Source organism: Dama dama, chromosome 5, assembly GCF_033118175.1.
Source record: "Dama dama isolate Ldn47 chromosome 5, ASM3311817v1, whole genome shotgun sequence".
Taxonomy (NCBI): Eukaryota; Metazoa; Chordata; class Mammalia; order Artiodactyla; family Cervidae; genus Dama; species Dama dama.
The window spans coordinates 17,476,179-17,502,084 of record NC_083685.1 but is presented as its reverse complement, the minus strand read 5'-3'; the positions used below and the strand labels follow the sequence as shown (position 1 = coordinate 17,502,084).

Sequence of the window (25,906 nt, the reverse complement as noted above, 5' to 3'; positions counted from 1 at the left end):
GAGGTCCTCTCACAGGGGCTCTTTCTCTGCTGATGATGTCCACATTTTGACTTTAGAGTTTCCCTAGGGTCACTACACTGTGAGAGTCACAGACTACTAGGAGTTCCAGTTTAAGTTAGAGTCACATTTTATAAAAGGAATACCAAACTATTCATTTGACATTTTAAATTACCAATTTACTTTCCATCTGCAAAAGTCTTATTCCTGCCTTCCATCCTCCTTCAATCATATTCCAGTTAGAAGTCTACAAAAGGGCAGGGATATTGCCAGCAGATGAGATAAATGCATCCCAAGAAAACAGGAAAGCGGATTGCTCAGGGGTACTCTATCGTTTTTTTCAGGTGGCCACGGTGAAGTCCTGTTTGAGCAGGTACGCGTGCCCAAAGAGAACATGGTCCTGGGCCCCGGCCGGGGCTTGGAGATCCTCTTAGGCCGACTAGGCTCTGGCAGGATCCATCACTGCATGCGGCTGATTGGCTGCTCAGAGAGGGCACTGGCACTTATGAAGGCCCGAGTAAGTACTTCCCTTTCCGCCTGTCTCTAGACCAGAACGACCCATCTGTCTTCCTCTCAGACTTCTAATCCTAACTGTTTCCTTGAGAGCAGACTTAGCAGGTGAAGCAAGGTGATGTTCTTTACAAGAAGCTGTGTCCTTGTATTTGCTCTGCCTCTTTTACTTTGCTAAAGTTTCAAATTCAGAGCAGAATGGGCCTTGCTCTGTCAAGGGGACCAGAAGGAATAGGCCGGACCCTGTGGCAGCAGAGGGCAAGGTTCCAAGATCCATAGGTTCATGGTCTACTGATGACCATTTCTGCTACCAGCTCATCTTTAAAAATCAGATAACACGGAGAACTTGGGGTTCCAGCATCCAGCCCTGCACCATCCTCCTCCCCCAGCACACCCAAAACTTGATTCTTCTGTGACCCCTCAAAAGTTGCAAGCCCATACAAGAGTGTTATTTCTGTGAACAGTGATTCAAATCCGTGAAATCAGTTTCATTCTGAAGTGATTTCAGAGTGAAACTTCAGACCGAATAGATGTCTCACAAGATAGTCTTAATGAAGAATAGCAACAGTTCAGGGTATCGAATTACTGAGCAAAGTTGTGATTCAAATCCTTTTTAGTTAAAACCAGCCAGTTACTCCCTGACTCAGATATAGTCTCCATTCTCATCCTGCAGATCAATCTGACCTAATATGTCAGAAATCTTAGAAGATGCCATAGTATTGATGTAGCCATGCTACTCACTGGACTTCGTCGAAAGGGAGTAATCAGGAATCTACAAAAAATTTGATACTAGGAGGTTCACCACAGCCATGCTTATGTTAGGAAACACCTATAAGGCTAGCTATTGGGGTCTGGTTAAATAACCCTGCTATGGAAGTGCAGTGGAATTCCAAAATGATGCTGTAGAAATCTATTTGTTAACTAGAGATATGTTCGTTATATTCTAAGTGGAAAAAAAAAGGCTATAAATACAGAGAGAATGACTTTTAAAAAAAAAGCGGATGTATGTATATGCATATAGAAAAAGTCTAGAAGGGTATGCAACAAATAGTAAGTATAATTTACTAGATAATGGGGTGCTGGGTGTTTATATTTTATCTGAAAATGTATACTCTTTTCTGCCATGAGATATTCGTGTGTTGTAATTGTTTTTAATTTTTAAAAATAAGGTGGAAGAAGGACCCCTTATCACCTTTTCTGACTGCTTGTAGCTTTTGAACACTACTCAATCTCTGTTGCAGTAACAGGTGCCCACAAGAGGGCTCTGGCACCCAGACTTTGCCCCTGAGAGTTCCTCAGGATGTGAAGCAGGCCCTGGTGTCAGTAGAGGGTGCCCTCCTGGCCTGTGTGAGGCGCCCACAGTCACTGCCTGGTTCCCAGAGTAGCCCTGGGCCACAGGAGACTCAGATCAAGCTGTCCTACCTGGAGGCCAGGCCTGCCCAGATGGGGCAGAATGGCTGGTGTAAAGGGGTTGTGCAGGTAATTTGTGCAGCTACCACGTCTAGCTTCCCCCGCCGTCCTCTCCTGTGCTCCCACCCTCTCCTCTGCAGGGCACCATCCGTGCCTCCCATCCTGTCTCCTGTGTCCACAGGTGAAGTCCCGCATGGCCTTTGGGAAGCCCCTGGTAGAGCAGGGCACGATCCTGGCAGACATTGCCCTGTCCCGCGTGGAGATCGAGCAGGCCCGGCTGCTGGTGCTGAAAGCTGCCCACGTCATGGATGTGGCGGGAAATAAGGTAGGAGGCCGAGGGACCTCGCAGAGGACAGGTCCCGAGGACACGGTGAGGGATGCCAGCCGGGAAATCTATTAATAGATGCTGACTCTTCCCTCCCCACTCAGCAAACCACAGAGAAAGTGCTTGACTCCTTGACATAAATAACTTTGCTTCAACTCTCCTTGGAACTACCTGGGCAGCTTCTGAAAAATAGAAAAGGTACAATAAAGAGGACTAACCTTTCTGTTTTATTGACCCAGTGACCTTATGGGTTCAAGACAGCAGGGTCACATGGCCCCGGCCTGAGCTACAGCCCCACCTGATCTTACAGGCATCAGGCAAACTGAGAGTAAGCCAGGGAATTAGAGGAGAAGCTTCATTTTCAACGTGACATCATTTAAGTGGCTCTGAGTGCCTCTGGTGCCAGGCGTGGTGCCAGGCCAACCCCTGCTTTCTCCATCTCTCCATGGGTCTCCAACCCTTAGCTGAGAGCCCTCGGTAGCAGGGGTGATCCAGGCTCAAATTCTGATTTCTTGGCTCTCTAGTGGCAGTATGAGGGCTCTTGGGGGCTTTGATGCAAATCCCAGACTCAGGGAAGATCCTTGAACCTAAATCCCCCAGAGTCCTGGCTGGCCTTGTTCCACCTTTCCCCTTGAATACAGAGCTGATCATGACCCTGAAGGAAGCTCAGGCCAGTCCCCACGCTGCACTGTGTGTGCAGTGATGCTGCCCGTCGCCTGGGAAGGTGCCCCTTGTCTGTCTTCGACCAGGCAGCTGCCCATACCATGCAGCACCCCGAGTCACCTGCCTCGTCACCGCCCCCTGCCCCTGCACCCCATTGGTGCTGGGCAGGGTCCATGCACCAGGCAAGGCTTGTGGTCCAGAGGGAGGGACCTGAGGTCTCTGTTCTGAGCTGTTGTTTCTACTCCTCCCTGTGAAACTGATCAATCTTCCACACGTTCCACCCTGGGGTCTGCCCTCCTCACCACAGCTCCTCTTCCTTGCAGGCTGCAGCTCTGGATATTGCCATGATTAAAATGGTGGCCCCATCCATGGCTTCCCGAGTGATTGATCGTGCTATTCAGGTGAGCACAGATGATGGATCGCTGGTTCTTCTGAATCATTCACAAGATTCAGAATTCCTCTCCTTCAGCTGCCCAACCTCCTGTAAACTAATAGCTGCCCTTTGTTGCACACCCCCATACATGACTGTCCTTTTCCTCCTCAGAGCAACCCTATGAGGAGTCCTATTCCTGCTTCCATTTTGAATACATGGAAACAGAAGCACAGGAAAGTGATTTGTCCAAGGTCATTCAGCTTGCAAGGAGCTGAGCTCAGAGTTTGGGGAACCTAGGTCCTTCTTACACCAGGCCCAGCCTTCTAACCACATAGAGATGCCTCCTTCTCAAATCTCAATCCATGGCCCCTAGAGAGGGACTTCCCGACAGCAGAAGTCACCTAGTGGAGCAGATCTGGGGAGTCTGGTGTCCCTGGGATGGCTAGTGAGGCCCCATTTGGACTTTTCCAGAACACTGTTGTCACACAGGTGTCAGGGGACATCCTTGCAATGTAGCTGTTCTGAGCTGTCCTGACATCTTAGGAGCAGGCACTTGTTCCTGGGGCTCTCAGGGATAAGGGCTCACCCAGGGCTTCCTCCTCTCCTTCCCTGTGTCTGCCAGGTCTTCGGAGCAGCAGGGCTGAGCAGCGACCACCCACTGGCTCAGTTCTTCGTGGGGGTCCGAGTACTGCGCCTTGCTGATCAGGTGCACCAGAAGGCAGTGGCCAAGATGGAGCTGAAGCACCGCAGTTAGACTTGCAGGAGTCAGATCGTCCCCGCTGGGCCTCTGGTGCCCAAATCTTTAATGATGTGCTTTCAAAGGCCTGGTATGTGTACTCCTTGCACCCCTCCCAGCAGCTCTGTCCTGGGATCCTTGCTGTGAACCTAGCCTTGATGGGTCCCTACAGAACACACTCCTGTGTAAGAAGCCTGGAGTTGCCTGTTTCAGGCAAGGGGGAAGGGGAGTAATGAAGAGCCTGGAGAAGTGATCTTTAGTCCAGGTGCCAGATGGGCAGCCAGGCCCCTTCTCTCTGGCTGTGGGACTCTGCATGAATATTAGGAGTCCTGCCAGGGTGCTGTGCCTCTGGTTGCTCCCAATCTGAGGGTGATACGGTGGCCTTCTGCTCTGTGTCCCCCACCGCCCCCAGCTGATGGTGGCAGCCTACAGACCCAGGGCAGACGTGCTCTGGGAGAATGGAAATAAACCCAAATTGTGAAGCCATTGCTAGGTGATTTTATTTCAATATCCAAAACACAGATTGCCAAAATGTTATTTTGGAAATGAGCTTTGGGAACAAAGAAGAAGAAGATATGTCTCAGAGACTTCGTGAACATTCTGTTATACACAAGGAGTAGAGAACAAAAACTCACACTTCAGCCTGAAGCGGTGTCAGCTGCATCCTCACACGTCTTTCACTCCTCCTCTCCTTCGTTTCCACCCAGCGACCTGTCAAGTCTACCTCCATGCTCTCCTTCCCAGCCAGCCCTGTTGCTTCTACTTAGGCCCTCATCATTTCTCATGTCAGCTCTCTGCTGTTGCAGCCTGTCCTCCTCTCTAGGACCGATTTTCCATGCTATCCCTAGAGGAACCCCTCAAAAACACACATGGAAACTCATCACTCCCAGACTTAAAGACCTTGGTGAAGAGAAAGGATAGTACGTAAGATTAAGACTGACGAGAAATCTACTGTGGTCACAACAGCATCATACCGGCCTATGACCAGAATATAGTTCAGAAATCTCAACTATCTGTGTTGAGTACATAACCCAAATTTGGGTGGGTCATCCTCTCGGGACCAGGTGCTGACATCCTGGTCAGGAGGAGGAAACAGTACAAGGTTAGTCGGGCTCACCCCACCACTGCAGCCTGTTTCCCTCTGTAGCTGACCTCTCCCTTCAAGTGCTTCAGTGAAGCTGTGAATCCTGAACCTGCACTCAGGGTGGCAATGGAACAGATGCTCAGAGTGGTTGCAGACTGTGGGCCAGGCCCTCCTCCCTCCTTCATGGGTGTTATCTCTGCTTCTCCCCGTGGGCTTCACTCTCCTCCACGTTCAGCAGGAGGTGAGGTCGATTCTCAGAGAGGGGAGCATGTGGGCAGGGTGTGGCCCAGTCCAGCTTGAACTGGGGTCTACCTGGCTTCCAGCCTGGACTCCTCCTGCCACGCCTGTTCCCTCCACTGGAAACTACCTGTCACCCACTTCCCAGCTCTCCTGCAGGAAGAAACAGAGGTGTCTTTTCCCTCCAGACTGATGATCAACCAACTAATGTGAACCCACACATTTCCCAAGAACCTAGCTGACGTTCACCCACACTCTCCTCCTGAAGGCCCTGAGCATCTCACTGCAGATGCACAGCTCAGATTCTGACGTGACGGGTGCGGCGGCATTGTGCTGAAATGCCAAACTTGAGCCTAAGAAAGTGACCCCTAGTGGACCCAGACTGCCCGGTTCTTCTTGTGTCATCCAGGCACTACCATTATGGTCATTGCCTTGCATGCTCGCTCCGTGAGGCTCAAGGCAACACTTGGAAGCCTCTCATGTGCCCCTCTGTGAGGGGTATTACAGTGATTCCTACTCAACAGATGAGGAAATGAAGGTGTGAGCAGGTGAAGTCCTTTGTCCCACGTGACACAAATGGGGCAATGTGATTAAAAGATCCAGGTTCCTCCTGATTCTTGTCTCAACCCCTGGCCACTGAGCCAAGCCAGCCCTCCATGGGTCCTGCTGCCCTGAAATCTCAGGCCCTGGCATCAACCAAGTTCTGGGCTTTGCTTCATGCCTTGATCTTGTTTGAGGGCCCAGACCCTGGCCCAGAGTGACTGGAGTCCTAAGCCAGGGTCAAGCCACATTGTGACAGCTCTTGGGCAAGGAAGAGCTTGGAGGGGTGTCCTTACCTTCACTTTCACCTTGGTTGAAGTGACTAAAGTGACCTCAGCCCCCTCCCTGAGAGACCAGCTTCCTTAACCTCAGGGGAAATTTCCCCTCTGTACTCCCCTGAGGCCACTTCTTGGCTTTGGGAGCAGAGACTCTTAAACGAGAATAGTAGCTTTGCATAAGGACTCCTTCCCTGAGTGAACGGAGAGGCCTGTGCATCCCTGATACTGACTTCATTAAACCAGCAGCAGTCTCTCCCCAGAGGCGGGAGCTGTTCCTCCTCACAACAGCACAGAGCTAGCCTTCTCTATCTTCCCCCTATTCGGTACTGTCTGGATCCTGTTTTTCTCTTTTGCACTTACGACTGCAGTCTGAGGTTGCCTTGTGTATCTGATTGATTTTCTATGCCCACCAGAATACCAGCTCCATGAGAGAGAGATCTTTACTGAGTTTGGTTCCCACTGTGTCCTCAGCCCTAGAACAGTGCCTGGCCCATCACAGGTGTTCACGAAAAATTTGTTAAATGGTTCAAAGAATAATCTAACTTGGTTCTTACAACAATCATGACAGTAGTGTGGTAAAGGAAAGGTGGCTGCTAATTCTTTGCTGCTCCTCTCAGGCAGGGGTGGAGGCTCTCCTCCCTCTCTGTGAACCTGGACGGGGCCCATGACTTATGCTGATCAATGGAATTTGGTGGCAAAATCTAAAGCCAGATCTTAGAAGTCTTACAGCTTCTCCCTGGTATTGTGCAACTCTCTGGGGAAACCAGCTGTCATGTGAGAGGTCAGACTAGTCTGAGCCTGCCATACAGTCAGGAAACCCAAGCAACTGTGTGCTGTCAGCCATATGAGTGAAAAAGCCACCTTGCACCTGTGGCCCCAGGTGCCTTAACTGTGCAACATGAGCAAGCCCTGTCTAGCTGAGCTCAATCAATGGACATGCCTGTGAGAGATAGTAAGTCACATCTGCATTCTGGAAACTGTTCCAGGAGACTGGAAGCGATCTAATCATGTTTGCAGGTTAGACAATGAAGGGTAACAGAAAGAAAGGACAATTGGGAAAATGTGCGTGTCACTAGAATGTACACTCTATGAGAGCATGGAGCCTATTCAATGCTGAATTCCCAGCACATGGAGAATAACTCTCAATAAATACTCACTGAATAAACATACTTAATATATTATAGTTACTTAGTCTAAAAACTTTAACATTAAAGATTTGAGCTTTTTCAGATTAATACAGTTTATTAATAGTAACAACAATCCTATTTTAGGCCATTCCACTGACCTTAAAAGTCTGGAGATGATCAAGTTTCAAATGTCCACTTCCTCCTATGGTTAAGGTATTTGTTTTTAAAACCATCATTTTGAAATTTATATAAAATAGACCTCATGTTAAACTATTCCTCCCTTAACATAAAATTTACACATCAATTTTACAATAGATGGGAATTACTTCAGTGAGAAAAATCAGACTGTGCTAATTTTGTTGTTTAATTATATGAATACCCCTAAATTACTTCATCTGCGTTTAGGGTCCAGTTCATAAACTCCAGCCCAGTATATGTGAAAAAGCTTCTTGGCATGGAAAGATGCTTTGGAGATTCCTCATCCTGACCAAGTTTGCTCAATTTCCAACTGCTACTGTGATGCCAACAGGAAGATTCTTATCTCCGGTTTTATCACAGTTACAGAGGACAACCCTAATCCTGAACCTGAGACAACTAGGAACGTGACACTGGAAGTAATACGACTCAGTGAAACCCAGACTTTCAAAGCTGAAAATGAGATGGAATAAAAATATTTTAGTAATCCTTCAGAGCAACATAGATCTTAAAAACAAAAGCTAACATGCAGGGCAAATGGCAAAATTAAAAGCCCAAACAACCTTCCAACTTAGAACAGTAATAAGTAGTAGACATAGGTATTTAGTAATTACTAATAAAATATCTTACCTCTAACTGTAAGGCATCTATTTTCTCCTCCTGCCAAGTGTCACCCTCATGTTCACACTGTACTATTTTTCCATCTGTTTTACTTGAAACCAGTCGACAGAAATAATTATGTAAAGAAAAGAATGGGTCAACCAAGGTGTGTTTCTTCAGAATGAAAAGTCTCCATAATTATGCCTTTAACTTCAACAAAATTTTTGTTTTTACAGATCCAAATTAAATGCCATGCAATACTTCTTTAAAAAGTGGTTTAAATAATTTTGATTAAAAAAAAAAAGTGAGAGGGCAGGAGTGTAAGCATTAACTCTCTTTATCCTGTGTAATGCAGGCCATTCATAGGAAATAGCACCCTATGGGGCACCATGAGAACTGGAGTTTGCCACAGCTGTCAGGAAGATTTCAAGCAGTGAGAAGGTTGAGAGAAAGTTCTGATGGAGATGTTTTCAGACAGAATGAATCCAAATTAGAAAATAAGAGTGGTGTTCACCTCCAGTGTAGTCCCAGACTCGATGGTTGGTGGGCTGCATGGCATACGTGTGTTAGGTCTCCTCTAAGTGCTTATAGGCATGTTGACTCACATATTGTCCACATCCTATGTGGCCACATATTAGATAAATCCAAAGGTTCTGCCAAGAAGGAGGCAAGACCTCAATTAGTTACATAAAAACACATGATCTGTGTTCTAAAGTTAAGGATAAGAAAGAGAATTCTGAACCTTGAGGGTGTGACTCTGAAGATTACAGAAAGTTTTGCTGGGTTGGAACAGCTGGAATAGAGGGGAAAGAAAAACCTCCCACAATGCAATTTGCTTTTGAAATTCTGCAAACTCATTTCAACAGCTATGATCCAAAATGGCTACTGGAGTATTCTGTGTCCCAGTGGGGACCGAGAGAACAAGGTAGGACAAGGACTGTCCTCTTTAGAGACTTTTAAAGAGGTCTGCTACCAACATCCAAGGAGCTGGTGGCCCAGCTTATTGATTACCAAACAAACCCTTCCTTTCCTTTGGCCTCCAGCAAGCCTTGTTTGGACCATAGAAAGGAGTTGAAAGACATGATGAAACTGCAATCAATTAACTGACCTACAAGCTTCTTTAGTAAAGACTTGGTGGGAATATGAGACTACAACGATGTTATGGATCACTTATAATTTTTCTTTTCTTTTTTATCTTCCTTCTGATCTCAGCAAGGCAGCAGTGAGCAGTGGCGTGAGGCTAGATCTTAACTCCATGCCCAGGTATTGAACCTTGGTAGCCTGGTTGAAAACCAGGAATCCTAGCTACCAGACCAGCAAGTGCTACAGGCTAGAAGCAATTTTTCCCTGGATCTTTGCCCCCAGTGCATTTATCACAGAGGCAGAAACTGCAAATGTAGATACAAAGTTTATTATTAGAGACATAGCACAAGTGGGAGAGCACACAGAGAAATGGTTTGTTTAGTTAAGGCAGAAGCAAGGCAGAGATGCGCACCTGGAGAGGGAGGGTGTGCACATCCCCCTAGTGAGGAGGCGTGCAATAAAGAGGTGGTTAAGTCATTTATATAGGTCAGTTCTTCCAGGTCTTTGTCTTCCTCCAGTTCAATTATCTGGCTTCTTATTCCACACCTGACCTAAACTGGGACACTCCCTTGGGGGTACACTCATCCCCCTCAGCCAAGACAGATCTCAAAGTGAAGGCATCTGGGAGGAGCAAGACTCATTAGGGCCTGGTATTGTCCCCCGACTTCTGACCCACAGGAGCCTTTCTGCCATGTGTAGTGTCTCCCTCATCTCAAAAGACGGAGGGAGGGAGATCCCTTAGTCCTTTACTCAAACAAGGTTTGGCCCCTCTTTGTCCTTGCCATGATTGTAACCTTGACTATAGGTATAGCCAGGACTATTACCTTAAGGTGTTTACACTTAAGGAGACCACCTATCTCTTGTCTCACAAAATGCTAACAGTTGTTAAGTATCCAGCCTGAAGCCCACTTCTTCGTGCCCCATGAAATGCAAACGGGAGGCCAGCTGTAAATGTCTAACCTGGAGCCCATCTATCTCCTATATTGCTTCCTTTCAACTTCCCAATCACCTGCATGCCTACCTTCCCTAGAACTTTCCCAGGTATTTTCTCAGATGTATCTATGTTACTTTTGTAAGAAGCTTTGACCCAATCTACAAGATTTAGCTAAATATAAAACACCAGGGAATTCTTTAACACAAATATTGTTCTATTCCTTTGAAGCTTAAAATATCTACTTCCCTTTAGGGCAAGAGCACTTTCTCTGCCCAATGTCAAAAAATAGGCAAACTCAAAAGGAAACAGTGTTTTTCTCACCTTGTCTTGAATAGATGCATAATACTGTGAACTATTTCAACTGAGAGGTTTCCACCGAAGAAGGAAATCTGGTCTGGAAGCTGCCTGGATGGAGAATCGGGAGCAGCGTTTACACCTTCTTTTTTTTTTCCCTTTATTTTTATTAGTTGGAGGCTAATTACTTTACAATATTGTAGTGGTTTTTGTCATACATTGATATGAATCAGCCATGGATTTACATGTATTCCCCATCCCGATCCCCCCTCCCACCTCCCTCTCCACCCGATTCCTCTGGGTCTTCCCACTGCACCAGGCCCGAGCACTTGTCTCATGTATCCAGCCTGGGCTGGGCGTTTACACCTTCTTTACTTTGATCTTTACTTCTTGGTGCAATGGGGGATGCTTCTGAAGACTTTCTTCCATTGCAGCTTTCAACTCATCTTTCAGAAACTAAAAATTAGCAGGATTCCAATTAGATGAAAACTTTGAGTCAGAAGAATAAAGTTTGATAGAGAAAAATATTTTTTTAATCTTCAAATATTTTTTATTGGGATGTCACATATTGCCTTCTATTGTATTTCAAGTCACTGTACACTTAACTTTGGGGAAAACACTGCTTGCCCTTTTTAGTACAAAAAACCCTAAAAACTGTTTTAGGAATGTAGAGAAATATCCAACTTAAATAGCAAAAAAGTGCATCATAATTACTGCTGCAGTGTAGTCATTTCTGCATTTCCCATGTTTCTTTTCTTAAATAACTATCTTGTCTGATAACATATAATATAAAGAGCAATTATGAAAAACAGATGTTTACACATACTTCTAAAGTCTTATTGAGAATATCCTGTTTGCACTGGATAACCAAATATAGGCTCAGCTGCAGTAGCAGGATATGCAAATACTTGCTGTTTCACACCATGGTGCATATATGGAACATTACTCCCATAATGCTGAATGGTGTCATAACCATTCTGGTAAGTCCCTGTTGGATTACTAGTTCTAAAACTGGTCTGTATACCAGCAGGCACAAAATGACTTCCAAAGCTCCCACTGGTGTAATTTGCAGCAAATATGAACCACATTCTGAGTTTCTGCTCCCAAATCTCTCTTAAGCAGACTAATGTGACCCCTTTCATAATTTTCTCTGTCTCTAAAGGGATTTAGTCCACCTGTTTTGCCCACAGAGTATCTGTTGTGACAGTCAGCCTGCATGTCTCCCCTGACTCTGAAATGATCTGAAACTGTTTCTGACCAACTGAAGCAACTTGGGATTAACTGCTTGATTAGCTTCAAGGAGCACAGAGACACTTGCTTTATGTTATTAGGTGTAAAGTAAGTGTATGCTGTGCCTGTTTTGGTACTGTGAGCTGTTCTTCCAATTCGATGAAGATAATCCTCTGAGGAGTTAGGGTAGTTAAAATTGATGACAAATTTCACATCTTCCACATCTAGCCTTCTGGAGGCCACATTTGTAGCAATCAGAATAGGAGTTCTTCCATGTTTAAATTCGTTTACAACTTAGTCACATTCCTGTTGACTCATGTCACCATGGATACTCATGACAGGCCACCTTATTCTCCTAATTTTTCTAGTAAGTACAAGGCATCCTATTTGGATTCCATTGTGTGTATATGTGTGTGTATACACACACACACACACACACACACACCATATCCTCTTTATCCATTTGTCTTTATCCAATCTTTATCCAGTTGATGGACACCTGGAATAGTAAAAAGCAGTAGATAGAAGTATTTAGTATTACTAATAAAATATCTTACCTTTAACTGTAAGGTGTGTATTTTCTCCTTTGGGCAAGTATCACCCTCATACTGTACTAGTTTTCCATCATGTGTTTTACTTGCAACCAGTCAGTGGACATAATTATCTAGAGAAAAGAATGAGTCAACCAATGCATGGTTCTTCAGAATGAAAAAGGTCTCCATAAGCTTTTAACTTGGACAAAATTTTTGTCTTCAGAGATCCAAATTAAATGCCTTGCAATATTTCTTTAAAACTAGTTTAAATCACTTGAATTTTAAAAAAAGAGTGAGAGGGCAGAAATTTAAGTATTAACTCTCTTTATCCTGTGCAATTCAGGCCATTCATAGGAAACAGCACCCTACGGGACACATTGAGAACTGGAGTTTGCCACAGCTATCAGGAAGATTTTAAGCTGTGAGAGAAAGTGGAAGGGTTCTGATGGAGATGTTCTCAGACAGAAATGAATCCAAATTAGAAAATGGGAGTGGTGTTCACCTCCATTGTGGTCCCAGAGAAACTGTGACGTCTTATGTTAAGAACTATATTCACAGAACAGTGGAGTTATGGGCGAATCTCAACTTAAAAGTGGTCTCTGCCCCATAAAAAAAAATCATTAATACCCTCAAACGCAGAGATGGCTCTTATATTTAGAAATACCGTAAGAAAGCAGATGTCTTCTACCATACACTCCTAAGTGAGACAAATATTCAGGGCTATTAAGTTTGAAAACCAAACCTACCAGTTCTTCACACTGGAGATGCAATACACATCCACTCCCCTGGGGAGTGAGCTGGGGAGGGGATTGGGGGCGGGGAGTCACAACTTGCTTATCTGGATTCAACATGAATCGCCACAGACCTACATGCTAAGTAGTTCTCCTCACTGAGGAGAGTTGTCAACCTAGCTTGTTACAAGTAATTTAGAAGAAATATTTAGAGAAACTGAAATGTGGCCCGAAAGCCTCACGTAAGGAACATAAGCAGTAAAAGCTAAAATATGCTAAAGGTCTTAATCACAGGCTCACTGAACACCACTGCAACATAAGCAACCATGAGTTTACCTTACAGAAGATAGCCTACGGTTTTGGAAAGCGTACCTGGGTTGGCCTTCATGGTCTCAATGATCACATCTGTCATTTCTCGATGACCGAGATGCTGATGTATGATTGCTGCTTTCTCCCCTGGTGACTTCCCTTCTAAACAGGCTACAGCTGAAGCTAGTGTCTTCTTTTGGATCTCCTCTTCAGACATTTCCCCGACTAAAGAACACATGAATGATTAATACCTGATAAATCCACTTTCAATGTATGCATCCACAGGTTTCCCTTTTCTCTCTGCTGCCCTCCCTCAAGACTGTAAGCTGCCTTTGCAGTAGTCCTCTCACTCACCTCTGGGGCTCCTGCTGTACCTGACAGTCAATTAATGCCCAGGGCAATAAACTCAGAAATGCAGGGCAGTTCTAGTGAAAATCAGGCACTTTAAAGCAAATGAAGGAGATAAGAGCTTTGACAGTGATCACACTCAGATGAACCAACATTTCAGTAACACTTGTAGAGTGACACTCTGTGTTGGACCCCAAATGAAGGCTAAAGTCCACTAATAATCAAAACTTTAAAAAACTTTTAGGGTAGTCTTCTTAAACACCCTGGGTTAGCCTTATGCCATCACACCCTAAATCTGTGATTATAGGCTTTATCAGAGTGGAGATTATGCCTGTTTTGCCCAGCACTGTATCCTCAGCACTTACATCACAGTGCCTAGCACATATTGGAAGCTATTTAAAGATTTGTTGAATAAATTAATGAATCAATGACTGACCCATGTAGAAGTGTATATGTGGCTTATGTCAACTTAGCTGATTTTCAAAACCCAGTAGCCTATTAAATCATATTCAGTCTTTTAATTAACGGCTCCAAAATTCACACTCAGGGAAGTTCCCCATGTCACCAGGCCCAGGCCCCCTCCCCAAATCAAACACATCCTCTCATAACAGCTGTCTAAATTCTATCTTTCCTTCCTTCACCACATTTGTCACAGCTGCAGTTCTACATTTATTCTGTAATTATTTACTTCATTCGTCTCCATGAACTTGAGTGAACTGCTGGTGCCATTAAAGCAAGGCATCCCTTTCCACACACAGCTAAAACTCCAACAGAGAGTGGGCTCTCAAAAAGTATTTCTTTTTTTTTTTTTTTTTACTTTTACACAAATGCTGATAACAGTTTTATTCATAACAGCCAAAATCGGAAACCCAAACTTCCACCAATAAATCAATGAATAATAAATGATGTTCATCCACACAGTGGAACACTAGTCACAAAGAAAAAGAGCTCTGAAAACACAGAGCTACTCAGTTGAGTCTTTAAAACATGCCAAAGTGGAAGAGTACATCATGCGAAATGTCAGGCTGGATGAAGCACAAGCTGGAATCAAGACTGCCGGGAGAAATATCAATAACCTCAGATATGCAGATGACACCACCCTTATGGCAGAAGGCGAAGAAGAACTAAAGAGCCTCTTGATGAAAGTGAAAGAGGAGAGTGAAAAAGTTGGCTTAAAGCTCAACATTCAGAAAAGTAAGATCATGGCATCTGGTCCCATCACTTCATAGCAAATAGATGGGGAAACGGTGGCAGACTTTAATTTTTGGGGCTCCAAAATCACTGTAGATGGTGAATGCAACCATGAAATTAAAAGATGCTCACTCCTTGGAAGGAAAGTTGTAACCAACCTTGACAGCGTATTAAAAAACAGAGACATTACTTCGCCAACAAAGGTCCATCTAGTCAAAGCTCTGGTTTTTCCAGTAGTCATGTATGGATGTGAGAGTTGGACTATAAAGAAAACTGAGCACTGAAGAATTGATACTTTTGAACTGTGGTGTTGGAGAAGACTCTTGGGAGTCCTTTGGACTGCACGGAGATCCAACCAGTCCATCCTAAAAGAAATCAGTCCTGAATATTCATTGGAAGGACTGATGTTGAAGCTGAAACTCCAATACTTTGGCCACCTGATGCGAAGAGCTGACTCACTGGAAAAGACCCTGATGCTGGGAAAGACAGGAGGAGAAGGGGGTGACAGAGTCTGAGATGGTTGGATGGCATCAACGACTCAAAGGACATGAGTTTGAGTAGGCTCCGTGGGAGCTGGTGATGGACAGGGAAGCCTACAGTCCATGGGGTCGAAAAGAGTCGGCAAGACTCAGGGACTGAAATGAACTGAAAGTGGAAGAAGTCAGACACGTTGGATTACATTTTTTGAATGAATGTTGTTGTTAGATAACTGATGGAGGTTCAAGGAACAGAGCCATACCTGCATTCCCCCTGAGGAGGCTGTGTGACTGGGAATGAAGAGCTCAGACTCTCAAGTCCAGCTCTCTGAGGTAGAATTCCATCTGACAGATGATCCTGGGCAAGGCGCTTAATCCCAGGGCTTCAGTTTCCCAGTTTGTAAAAGGCTCACACACCCATCTACTAGTAGGGTTGAATGAAGACAATTAGAGAAAACAGTGCCCAGGATACAGAACAGTGCTCAGATATAGAACGTGTAGACATTTTAGTTGTAACTACTGCTACAGGGCCCCTTAATGGAAAGTTTTCCAAAGAGGAAGGATTTATTTAAACGTTCCCAGGAGCCGCCAGAGTGCTGGGTATTCCCTGTGTTTTCACAAAGCCTAGAGGAAATCAACTCGCACAACTAGGCTCTCACCGAGGTTGGAGAGAGCGACGCGCCAAATATAAAGAGTCCCAGTGGGAAGGCACCAGGAAGGAGGAACTGAGGACGACTCCCCAGGGGTGACACCTGGGAAGACCTCCTAAGAATGGGGGAAATGAGAGGGATCCCAACCACTTCTCGGCTTCCTCCTGAGGCGAAAGCCCTCGCCGAGGCCCCTGCCCGGACTCAGACTCCGAGAGGACGAGCCCGGGGGCCCAGGCGCGGGCTACGGGGGAGGCGGAGAGGCCGCGGACTCACCGCTGAAGCTGAAGTCGGCGGGGACCCGCGAGTGCTCTGGGAGCTCCGGGTGGATGCGCTGGCCGGCGCAGGCCCCGGAGGGCTCAGGCGAGGCTGGGAGGGGAGCCTTGAGGCTGAGCGCCACGGGGCGGTAGCGCCGCCGCTTCACCACCTCAGCGCCACCGGCTTACAGCCAAAGCCTTCACTGCCGCCTGCCGGCCGCCGTCGCTGACCCTTGGGGTTACGCAAGCGCGGATCAGCGGGCTAGCTGATTGGGTGCGCCCATGTGACTGCCGTGTTTGCTCGGAGGTGAACCCGCGCTCACCGGTCAGGATTCCAAGAGGACTTGGAGGAGGCACGTCACAGGGTTCGCGGGCACTTGGACACTATTTAGGAAGATCGGTGGGTTTTGCTCCCAGGCCTGAGGGGACATTCCCTCAGCCCACCTCATCTGACGGCGAGGAGTCTCTGACTCCGCGAGGTCTCCGATTGTCCGAGGAACCCGCGCCCTGCAGAGACCCGAGCTCTGATCTCTTTTTTGTCGTGTTTGATCTCGCTCCAGCTGTAGGCAGAGTTGCTTTGTGTCAGCCACGCTTTACAGATAGGTGCGCTGCGGCTCAGAGAGCTGAATTCGCCTGGGGAGTTGGCACTAGTTGCAGTGTTTCTGATTCTGTTAAGGTAGGACGGTGGGCTGGTTAAGTGCCCTGAACTGGAGATCGATCAGGGTCCCCCTCCGGGACTAATCTCTTAACAAATGTTTACTGAGAGCCCAGGCTCTTTTTCGGCGGTAGAGATACGTTGGTGATTATGGAATAGACCCTGATCACCAGTTTCGTGACCTTGAGTTAAGTTTTGTGTAAACTTGATTTAGTATCTTTGTACAGCTGTAATGATGAAATGAGCCACAATCAGTACGTGGCTAGAACAGAAGCATCATCTTTAGTTGGAAGGAAGAAGGAAGCCAGTCATAGGAGAGCTGCCGACTTATCTATTAGCAGGAATCATGAGGAGGAGGAGAAACGGCTACCCACTTCAGTATTCTGGCCTGGAGAATTCCATACAGTCCATGGGGTTGCAAAGTGTCGGACAGGACTGAACGCCTTTCACTTTCATGAGGAGGACCGTGTCCTCAATGAGAATGAAAGTCAACCTTTCAGGTCCAGACACCCTTTTCATCTCTGTTAAGCCCTCACACAGAACGTGTTGACACTTTTTGGAGCCTATAAATAAATTTCTCCTGCCATCATTAACTTTGGCCTTGGCATAGGAACATAAGTAAAACCCAAAATGCAAATCAATCTCTACATTTTTCATTTCAGCTTTCCAATTACAAATTTCCAATTATATAAGAAACACATTGTATCATCTTGAGCATTTACTTCCTAAGCATTCTTTCTTTAGATTCGTACATACTTTATTTAGTCCTTCTGGTGGCACTGAGGTGACTCCCATGAACCTGCAGGCTGTCTTACCAATCTGTTTTGCTCTGACTTGCTTCTTAGCTTTTAACCGTAGACATCACATGAGAAACTTCAAGATTTTCAAGTGGAACTGACTGCAAGTAGAGTTTGTTGTTGTTTTTGTCCTTTTTCCCAGGTTTTTATTTCAGACCTAAAAAACATGGAAAGACGAGTACAAGGATCTCTCATACACCTTTCATCATGTGCCTTTCACTAATTATTAACATTTGCCACATTTATGTCTATTCATGTGGAAATGTTTGTGTATCTATATATACATGCACCTGTTGTGTGTATGTTTTTGTTTCCCCTGAACTTGTTGAAAGTAAGTTTAGAAAAGAGGCGGTGATGATCAGGAGGTCATCGCGCTGCTCTGTAGGAGGGGTGATAGTGTGGCGGCATCGTTAGCGCTAGGAGGTGAGTACAGGGCACCCTGAGACAGTACAGCAGAGACTGCTCATCTGCCTCTTCTGGTGGCTGGAAGAGGTTCCATGAAGGAAGTGACAGGCAAACCAGAACCTGAGGGACAATGGGCAGTTATCCAGGGAACGGATGGAGGGGAGCATTCAGGCCAGGGAAACAGCATATGCTAAGGCCTGGCCACAGGAGGAGCGCATCATGTGTTCAGTGAAGCTGCTGTGGACATGAGTGTCGAGATCACCCAGGCTAAGGTGAAATACAAAGGAGAGCTGCTGCCCAGAGGGGAGAAGTTCTCAGAGGGCCTTTTCAGGCAGCTTAAGGAGCTGAGAGTTTATTGTGAGGACGATGGGGAGTCACTGGAGATTTTAAATGGGGGCAGGACATGATCAAATTTGCAATTTTGACTGACGAGGCAAGGGGACCCACTTAGGAGGCTGCTGCAAAGGTCTGTGGGTGAGATCATGCAGTGGGAGTGGAGAGAGTAGACGGAGAGCTTTGGGAGGAATGACCGGTCACACCGAGCACCAGAATGGAGGTGTCTGGCTGGAAGACTGAGGGGTGAATCCAGTTTTCTAGCTTGGGTAGCTGGGGGGACAGGGGAGCCCTTTCCTGAGCCAAGGACCTTAGGAAAGGAGTTGTCATGGAGGGCAGAGACACTGAGTTCAGCTCTGGTTGTGTCTGAAATCTGGTTGGGAGTCAGAGTAGACATGCTGGTGGCGCCCTGAGTGCCAGGACGGAGGTCTCCTTGGAGGCAGTGACGGCTAACCATGTCCTGTCTCTGCTTCACAGCCTTGGCCCCAACATGTGCCTAAGGCGGCTTCTGCAGTCCTCCCAGCTCCAGCGGGCTTGGACGGCGGCCTTCCTGAAACATGTCCAGGGCAGGTGCCCAGGAGCCCGGAGATGGACGCATTCTGGAGGTGGCCCCTACAGAGCAGTGATTTTTGACATGGGCGGAGTTCTGCTTCCTTCTCCAGGGAGCGTGGCCACAGGTGAGCTCTTCATTCTCCTTCACCTTTGGAGACTGGTGTGCGTGGGGGTGGGGGAAAGGAGGGTGTTGAGGGGAGATGACAGTGTGTCTCAGTGGGTGCTATTCTTGCTCTTGAATCAAATTTCAAGCAACAGTTAGTGCTGCTGAGGATCTTGGGCAAATGATTTCACTTCTCTGAGTCTTAGTTTCCTCATCATTAAATTAGGGCTAATGATCTGTACATCTTTCGTGATAGGAGATGGTTAAGTGAGATTATTCATGGAAAGCACTTGATTAGCAGAATGAGTGCTTGGCTCATCTGAAATTCTCAATAAATGACAAGCTGCCATTGTTACTGTCAATGTTATAGGTAGAATTTAACTACCTTTCCCGGAGAACTACTTGTGAATGCTGAAATCTTCCCCTCTCCCCACTTTGATCACAACCTTTCCTCTTCCATCAACCTCCCTCTACACCTGCTTTTGTTCCAAGACAAACCTCTAGGCTCTGATCCTTCCTTTTTCAGCCCCTTCTGGTATTACCTTTTTATGCACTCAGTTGAATTGACTTAAGTTTGATTTGTTTGGCTTGAAGTGTTAGAAAACCTAACAAAACATTGACTGAAACAAGATTGAAGTCAAATGTGTTTTTTACGTGAAAGTCCAGGTGTGTGGCTTGGGCTAGTGTGTTGCTCTGTGCTATCAGGGCCCTGGGTTGTTTTCCTTGTGTTGCTCTGCTGTGAGCACACCCCTTTTCCACTCTCGTGGATCAGGTTTGGCTGCTTCACTTTCTGCCATCACATGTGCATTCTGGCCAACAGGAAGGACCAAACAGAGGTCTCTGTTCTTTTGACAGACTGTGGTTGCTGATTGGGCAGTTTTATATGCTAAATCAACCCAAGGTCAGGTTTTCTGTGCCTCTGGTTGAAAAATTACCAAGCTCTGCTAACTGGTTGAGTTATTTTTTGTTTTGTTTTTTAGCTCAGCTGCAAGTGAGCCCTCAGGCTCTCTATTCCTCCACTGATATTCCTTTTGAATTTACTACAGGGCTGTTCCAAACTCCCCTCAGAGCCATCATACTTCTCCAGACCAAACCTTGGCAGATAGCTGAATCTCTGCTTTTACAGCAAACATAAAGATCACTTGGCAGGAATTTTCTCAACTCTTTCCAGAATACCTTGAGAAGCTATTTTCTTCTTTCCACTGCTACTGCCTCTACACATGTTATATCCCTAAATTCTCCCACCTGCTTGATCACAGTAGCTTCCTAACTGCTAACTCTACCTCTGGCCTCTGGGTTTTACACCCCCTCCACACAGCCCCTAGAACTGCCCTTCTAAAACATACATCACATCTTCTCCCTTCCTTCTCCTGCTTCAAATCCTTGAGTGCCTGCAGTGTTTTTCCCTTCAAGACCGGAAGATTTACCTGGTTCCAGGGCCTCTCACAAACAGCTCTCATGTCCTTTTTTCACACCATTTGCCCACATTTCAGCTACCTTCAACTACTTGATGCTCTTTAAAATTGCCAAATGTGTTTATACTCCTGTGCCTTTGCAGGTTCTGTTCCCTCTGCTTGAAGCTACCCTTCCTTGCCTCCTCTGCCTTTTCAAATCCTGCTCATACTTTTAAATGGTATGTTATTCAGCAGTACCTGAAATCTTTTGAGCACTAAGTAACGCTTGTGGTTGTTATTGACTTGTGTTTTTATCTTATAATGTTTTTGCAATACCCGGATTTTCATTTTTCTTGTCATCAAAATCATCTGTGTTTTTCTTTATGTCTTGAGTGTAAACTGTCTAGGCTAAGGAAGTCTTTCTTTCCTTGACATTCATAAAGATGTTGTATATTATTTTCTAACTTTTTGAGGGTTTTTTTTTTCCTTTCCTGATTTGGATATTTAGTCTTTTGAGAATTCATTTTTGTAATTGTGAGAAATAGAGATTTAATTAATTTTTTTCTATTCAGAAACTCACTTATGCCAACCATATTTATTAAATAGTTCGTGCTAAAAGTATATTTAATACTTTGGATTTAAAAAAATACAAAGGCCAATTTCTTTTTTTTTTTTAGTTCTACCACTTTATTGCTACCAACCCATCTCCCTCCACCGTCGTGCACACATGCCCAGTCATGTAACCCCATGGACGGCAGCCTGCCAGGCTCCTCTGTCCATGGACTTTTGCAGGCAAGAATCCTGGAGTGGGTTGCCATTTCCTTCTCCAAAGGCCAATTTCTTATGTCACCACCACCTGCTCCCCGCAGTTCTAGCCGTCATTGGTTATCATTGTGAAAAATCTGTTTATCCTTCGAAAAATTCCCAATATATACACAGGAACGTGTGTGTGTGTGTGTGTGTGTGTGTGTGTACTGTGTCTACACTGATTTGGTCATGCTATACAAACTGTTTGGGCTTCCCTGGTGATTCAGACAGTAAAGAATCTGCCTGCAATGCAGGAGACTTGGGTTCAGTCCCTGGGTTGGGAAGATCCCCTAGAGAAGGGAATGGCTACCCACTCCAGTATTATTGCCTGGAGAACTCCATGGACAGAGGAGCTTGGTGAGCTACAGTCCATGGGATCACAGAGTTGGACAAAACTGAGCAACTAACACTCTCACTTTTCATACAAACTGTTAGATGTACCTTTGTTTTTTTCTGACCTAGTGAAATATCTTGCCAAATTTTCTACATCAGTAGGCATGGGCTTCCCAGGTAGCTCAGTGGTAAAGAATCTGCCTACCAATGCAGGAGACTCAGGTTCAGTCTCTGGGCTGGGAAGATCCCCTGGAGAAGGAAATGGCAACCCACTCCAGTATTCTTGTCTGGAAAATCCCACGGACAGAGGAGTCTGGCAGGCTACAGTCCATTGGGTTGCAAAGAGTCGGACACCACTTAGTGACTAACCAACAACAACAGCAGGCATAGGTCTAGTTCAGGAATTAGCAAACTTCTTCTGTCAGGGGTACTATTCAGCTCTACTGTTGGAGCCAGCAGCAGCCATAGCAATAGTCAACAAGTAGGAGTGGTTATGTTACAGTAAAACTTTATCCACAAAAATAGATGGGAGACAGATTTGGCCCCCAGGCTGTAATTTGCTGACCTTTGACCTAGTTTATACGTTTTAACATCTACGTGGCATTTCATTATATGAATGTACCATGGTCGCTTTAACAAGCCCTTTATTATCATACATGTAAGTTTCTAGTTTTCACTGTGAGCATTTCTGCCCAACAGTGGTATACATAATCTTTGCTTACACTTATAAATATATCTTTGGGAGAAATTCCTAGAAGCAGAATTGCTACATCAATTGTAAATGTGCATTTAACATGTTGCACTCCATAGAGGTTGTGCTCATTTATACCCCCATCAGCAGCCTAGGAGCGTGCCTGTTTCCTTGCATGCTTGCCAACTCTTAAGATCCTAAAAATTCCTCTAACTTTAGTTGTAAAATTAAAGAGGTATTATTATTTGGATTGAGTTCTAAAAGACCTGCTGTTCTCAGAAGACATACTGAGTTGGTCCCGTTGGGGACTTCTGAAGAATGGGATTGCTTTGTCATTCTGCTTTCTTTTTTATACTTTTCTGTGTTGTCTGAAATATTTTCAGTGCACAGCCACTACTACATTAAACAAAAGCTTTGTGTTAAGTATCTTATATCTTAGATATAATTATGGATACTATATGTTTTTGCCCTATAAGCAGGTATATTATAGAAAGAGAAAACCCTCTTGTACAGGAAAAATTATCTGCTATCCCAGTGCTCCCCATGTACATAATAGTAATCCATCCACTGCTTTGGCTCTTTACGGACAGAGTTTTATTTTTCAAAGACACCATCCTCCATTTGAATGTTTCAGTGTACCAGCTGCACTGCCCTGAAGGATTACTACAGTTTACAAAATGAAGGGTTTGTTTTGGAGTGTTGTCAGAATCTGATTTATTCCCTCATGTACTTCCATACCATGTGCCAGGACCGTTGTTGGTTAGTTGCTAAGTTGTGTCCGACTCTTTTGAGAGTCCATGAACTGTAGTTGGCCAGGTTCCTCTGTCCATGGAATTTTCCCAGGCAAGAATACTAGAGTGGGTTGCCATTCCCTTCTCCAGGGAATCTTGCCAACCCGAGGATGAAATGCATCTCCTGCATTGGTAGGTGGATTCTTTACCTCTGAACTACCAGGGAAGCCTGACCTAATACATATGAACCAGCTAATAAGAGACCAGGGAAGAAAATTCATAATGCAGTGTCCAGCATCATCTCAAGCTGGTGGCATGGACTGATGCCTGGCAGCAGTGTCCCCTCAGTCACACAAATTATTACTGCTGTTCCCTGGGAGGTCTAAGGCTAAGATTTTCCATTTCCTGAATTTCTCTGAATTCCCAATAGAACCCACCTGGCACCACAGTGATGCCACAGAACCTGTATGGTAATTACCTGCTCCCCAGACTTCAGCTGTTTGTCCATATATCATTTCACTTACCATGTGTTTTACTTTTGGTAGAATGGGAGGTACAGAATCATATCCCTTCTGGAACTGTAGTGAAGGCCTTGATCTCAGGTGGCGAAAATGGGCCCTGGATGAAATTTATGAGAGCAGAGATAACAACAGAAGATTTCTTACAAGAATTTGGGAGACTTTGCTCTGAAATTGTAAGTGATAAACACACTTGAATTTCAATATTCTTTCTGTCTAGAATAGTGGATGCAACACTCATCCATTAAATTGGTTAAACTAAAAATGAAGAAGGGAAAACCTAATAACCCATTATAAGATTTTATTTGTTCCATCCCCAGGTACTCAATTTTAACTGCACAAATGAAAAATAAAAATATTATGTACATTAGCTATTGTTTATGTGAGGCTGGAATTGTTGCATAATGGTTTTGATCAGAAAGCTTGTTTAACGCAGTGATAACATTGAGCCTTTCTCTGGACTATGCATTGTTCTAAGCTCTTTATTTATATTAACTCCAATACCTTCACAATATAATTGCTAAAATATAATTTTAAATATAGTGAAGTTCTGTGGATGGATGTTGGTTTTGGTTAGATAACAATGAATGTACTTAATGTTATCCAAAGTGGTTAAAACAGTGAATATGATGTTATGTGGTCTTACCACAATTTTAAGTAAATCAATAAATATTTATTTATTTATATATATATATATATATATATATATATAAAAACATTCTGCTAGGTCATAGAAAGCCAGCCCCAAAGACTACGTATTGTACGATTCCACTTATATGAAATACCCAGAACAGATAAATCTATAGAAGTAGAAAATAGAGTTGTTATTTTCTAGGACTGGGAGTATTGGGAAGTCGGGGGCAGGGAGGCAGAGGAATGGGTAGTGACTGCTTATAGGTATGATGTTTCTTTTTTGGGTGACATAAATGTTCTAAAACTGATTGTCTTAAGGGTTTTACACCTTTGTGAATATATTAAGAAGCACTGAATTTTACAGTTTAAAGGGGCCACTTGTGTGATATATGAATTGTATTTCAATAAAGGTGTTGTAAAATGAGTGTGTGTATGTATAAAATAGCAGGCTTGCCATTGCAAACTTTGAAACATGATAAAATAAGAGGTTTTAAAACCCACAGAGACTGAATTTAAAATCACAAAAATTGGTCAGAAACTGACATTCCGTTTGTCATGCTGAAGCTGAGACAATGCAGAATCATCAAATCTCTGGGTCATTAAAAATTAAATTGTGCTCTTCCCTGGTGGCTCAGATGGTAAAGCATCTGCCTACAATGCGGGAGACCTGGGTTCGATCCCTGGGTCGGGAAGATCTCCTGGAGAAGGAAATGGCAACCCATTACAGTACTCTTGCCTGGAAAATCCTATGGACAGAGGAGTCTTTGTGAAAAATTAAATTACATCTGCTTAATTCACTTGTTAGGGTTTCATGTATCCTCTTAGAGTCTTCAGAATCTTTTTGAAATTGACAATGAATGAGTGAAATAAAGAATTCATTTAACTTGAATATTGATATAAATTGCTCCATTCCCTAACCACTGTAATTCTAATTCTAAGCAACTTTTTACAACCTTATATGCAAAGTTCTGCACCAGGGCTGAAAGAGAGAATTCCTTTTGGCAGCAAGCCAGAGGCCTGGGGTAGTGGCAGGAAGCCTGGAATGTGTGTTTTTCTGTGTTGGTGATAAGCTGTTCTTACTCTTAATGCTGGCTGGTTCTCTTCTCTCCCTACCTCCAATCTTAGTCAAAGACCTCCGTGCCCGTGGACTCCTTTTTCTCTCTGCTGACCAGTGAGCGAGTGACGAAGCAGTTCCCAGTGATGACTGAGGCCATAACTCAGATTCGGGCTAAAGGCCTTCAGACTGCAGTCTTGAGCAATAATTTTTATCTTCCCAATGGGAAGAGCTTTTTGCCCTTGGACCGGAAACAGTTTGATGTGGTAAGCTGACAGGGATCCAGAACAATCTGAATCAAGTCTCTGTCCTTACTTTAGGATGCAGCACTGACGCTGCCTCTTAGCAGGTCTTGAATGGGTTTGTTTATTCACACAGTTGACTGAGTTAGGATTAGACATGATAGGTGGGAAAGAGGACTTGCAAAGTATCACTGAGCTGTGAGCAAGGTTATTTATGGGCTTTGATAACTGGGTGAAACCTCAGCTTCAGAGACTCCCTTTCATCTGGACTTGAACCTTAGTCATCAGATACCAGGGATTCCCAGGTGGCACAGTTAGTAAAGAATCTGCCTGCCAGTGCAGGAGACACAAGGGCTGCAGGTTCGATCCCTGGGTGGGGAAGAGCCCCTGGAGTAGGAAATGGCAACCCATTCCAGTATTCTTTCCTGGAAAATTTCGTGGACAGAGAGACTGGCAGCCTAGAGCTTATGGGGTTGAAAAGGGTTGCACACAACTGAACTCACACAACAACAACAACAGCATCAGATAACATCTGTACTTTGATCAGCCC

General features: G+C 44.8%; 2 protein-coding genes and 1 long non-coding RNA gene across 14 annotated transcripts in view; 2 read left to right on the top strand and 1 right to left on the bottom strand.

Moving 5' to 3' along the window:
- Window positions 1–4,500, top strand: part of LOC133056526 (acyl-CoA dehydrogenase family member 10-like) — a 37,077-nt gene extending 32,577 nt beyond the window's left edge. The window contains exons 15-18 of the mRNA XM_061141916.1: window positions 342–514; window positions 2,099–2,242; window positions 3,229–3,306; window positions 3,901–4,500. Of these exons, the coding sequence (XP_060997899.1) occupies window positions 342–514; window positions 2,099–2,242; window positions 3,229–3,306; window positions 3,901–4,032 (527 nt within the window). The 3' untranslated portion in view covers window positions 4,033–4,500. The remainder of the gene's footprint in view (window positions 1–341; window positions 515–2,098; window positions 2,243–3,228; window positions 3,307–3,900) is intronic.
- LOC133056527 (uncharacterized) overlaps window positions 1–16,329 on the bottom strand; it is a 46,936-nt gene extending 30,607 nt beyond the window's left edge. The window contains exons 1-7 of one of the 10 annotated variants that reach the window (XR_009692842.1): window positions 16,128–16,329; window positions 13,253–13,414; window positions 12,174–12,280; window positions 10,414–10,497; window positions 8,106–8,728; window positions 7,439–7,482; window positions 2,263–2,424 (exon numbers count right to left, since the gene is read on the bottom strand). This is a non-coding gene — a long non-coding RNA (uncharacterized LOC133056527). The other 9 variants (XR_009692845.1, XR_009692843.1, XR_009692844.1 and 6 more) reach the window with 9 other exon arrangements.
- Window positions 16,330–16,387: 58 nt separating this feature from the next.
- The window catches only part of LOC133056523 (acyl-CoA dehydrogenase family member 10), a 53,200-nt gene continuing 43,681 nt past the window's right edge, over window positions 16,388–25,906 (top strand). The window contains exons 1-4 of one of the 3 annotated variants that reach the window (XM_061141909.1): window positions 16,388–16,461; window positions 18,776–18,975; window positions 23,455–23,603; window positions 25,186–25,380. In XM_061141909.1, coding sequence (XP_060997892.1) covers window positions 18,789–18,975; window positions 23,455–23,603; window positions 25,186–25,380 — 531 coding nt within the window. In that variant the 5' untranslated portion in view covers window positions 16,388–16,461; window positions 18,776–18,788. The other 2 variants (XM_061141910.1, XM_061141911.1) reach the window with 2 other exon arrangements.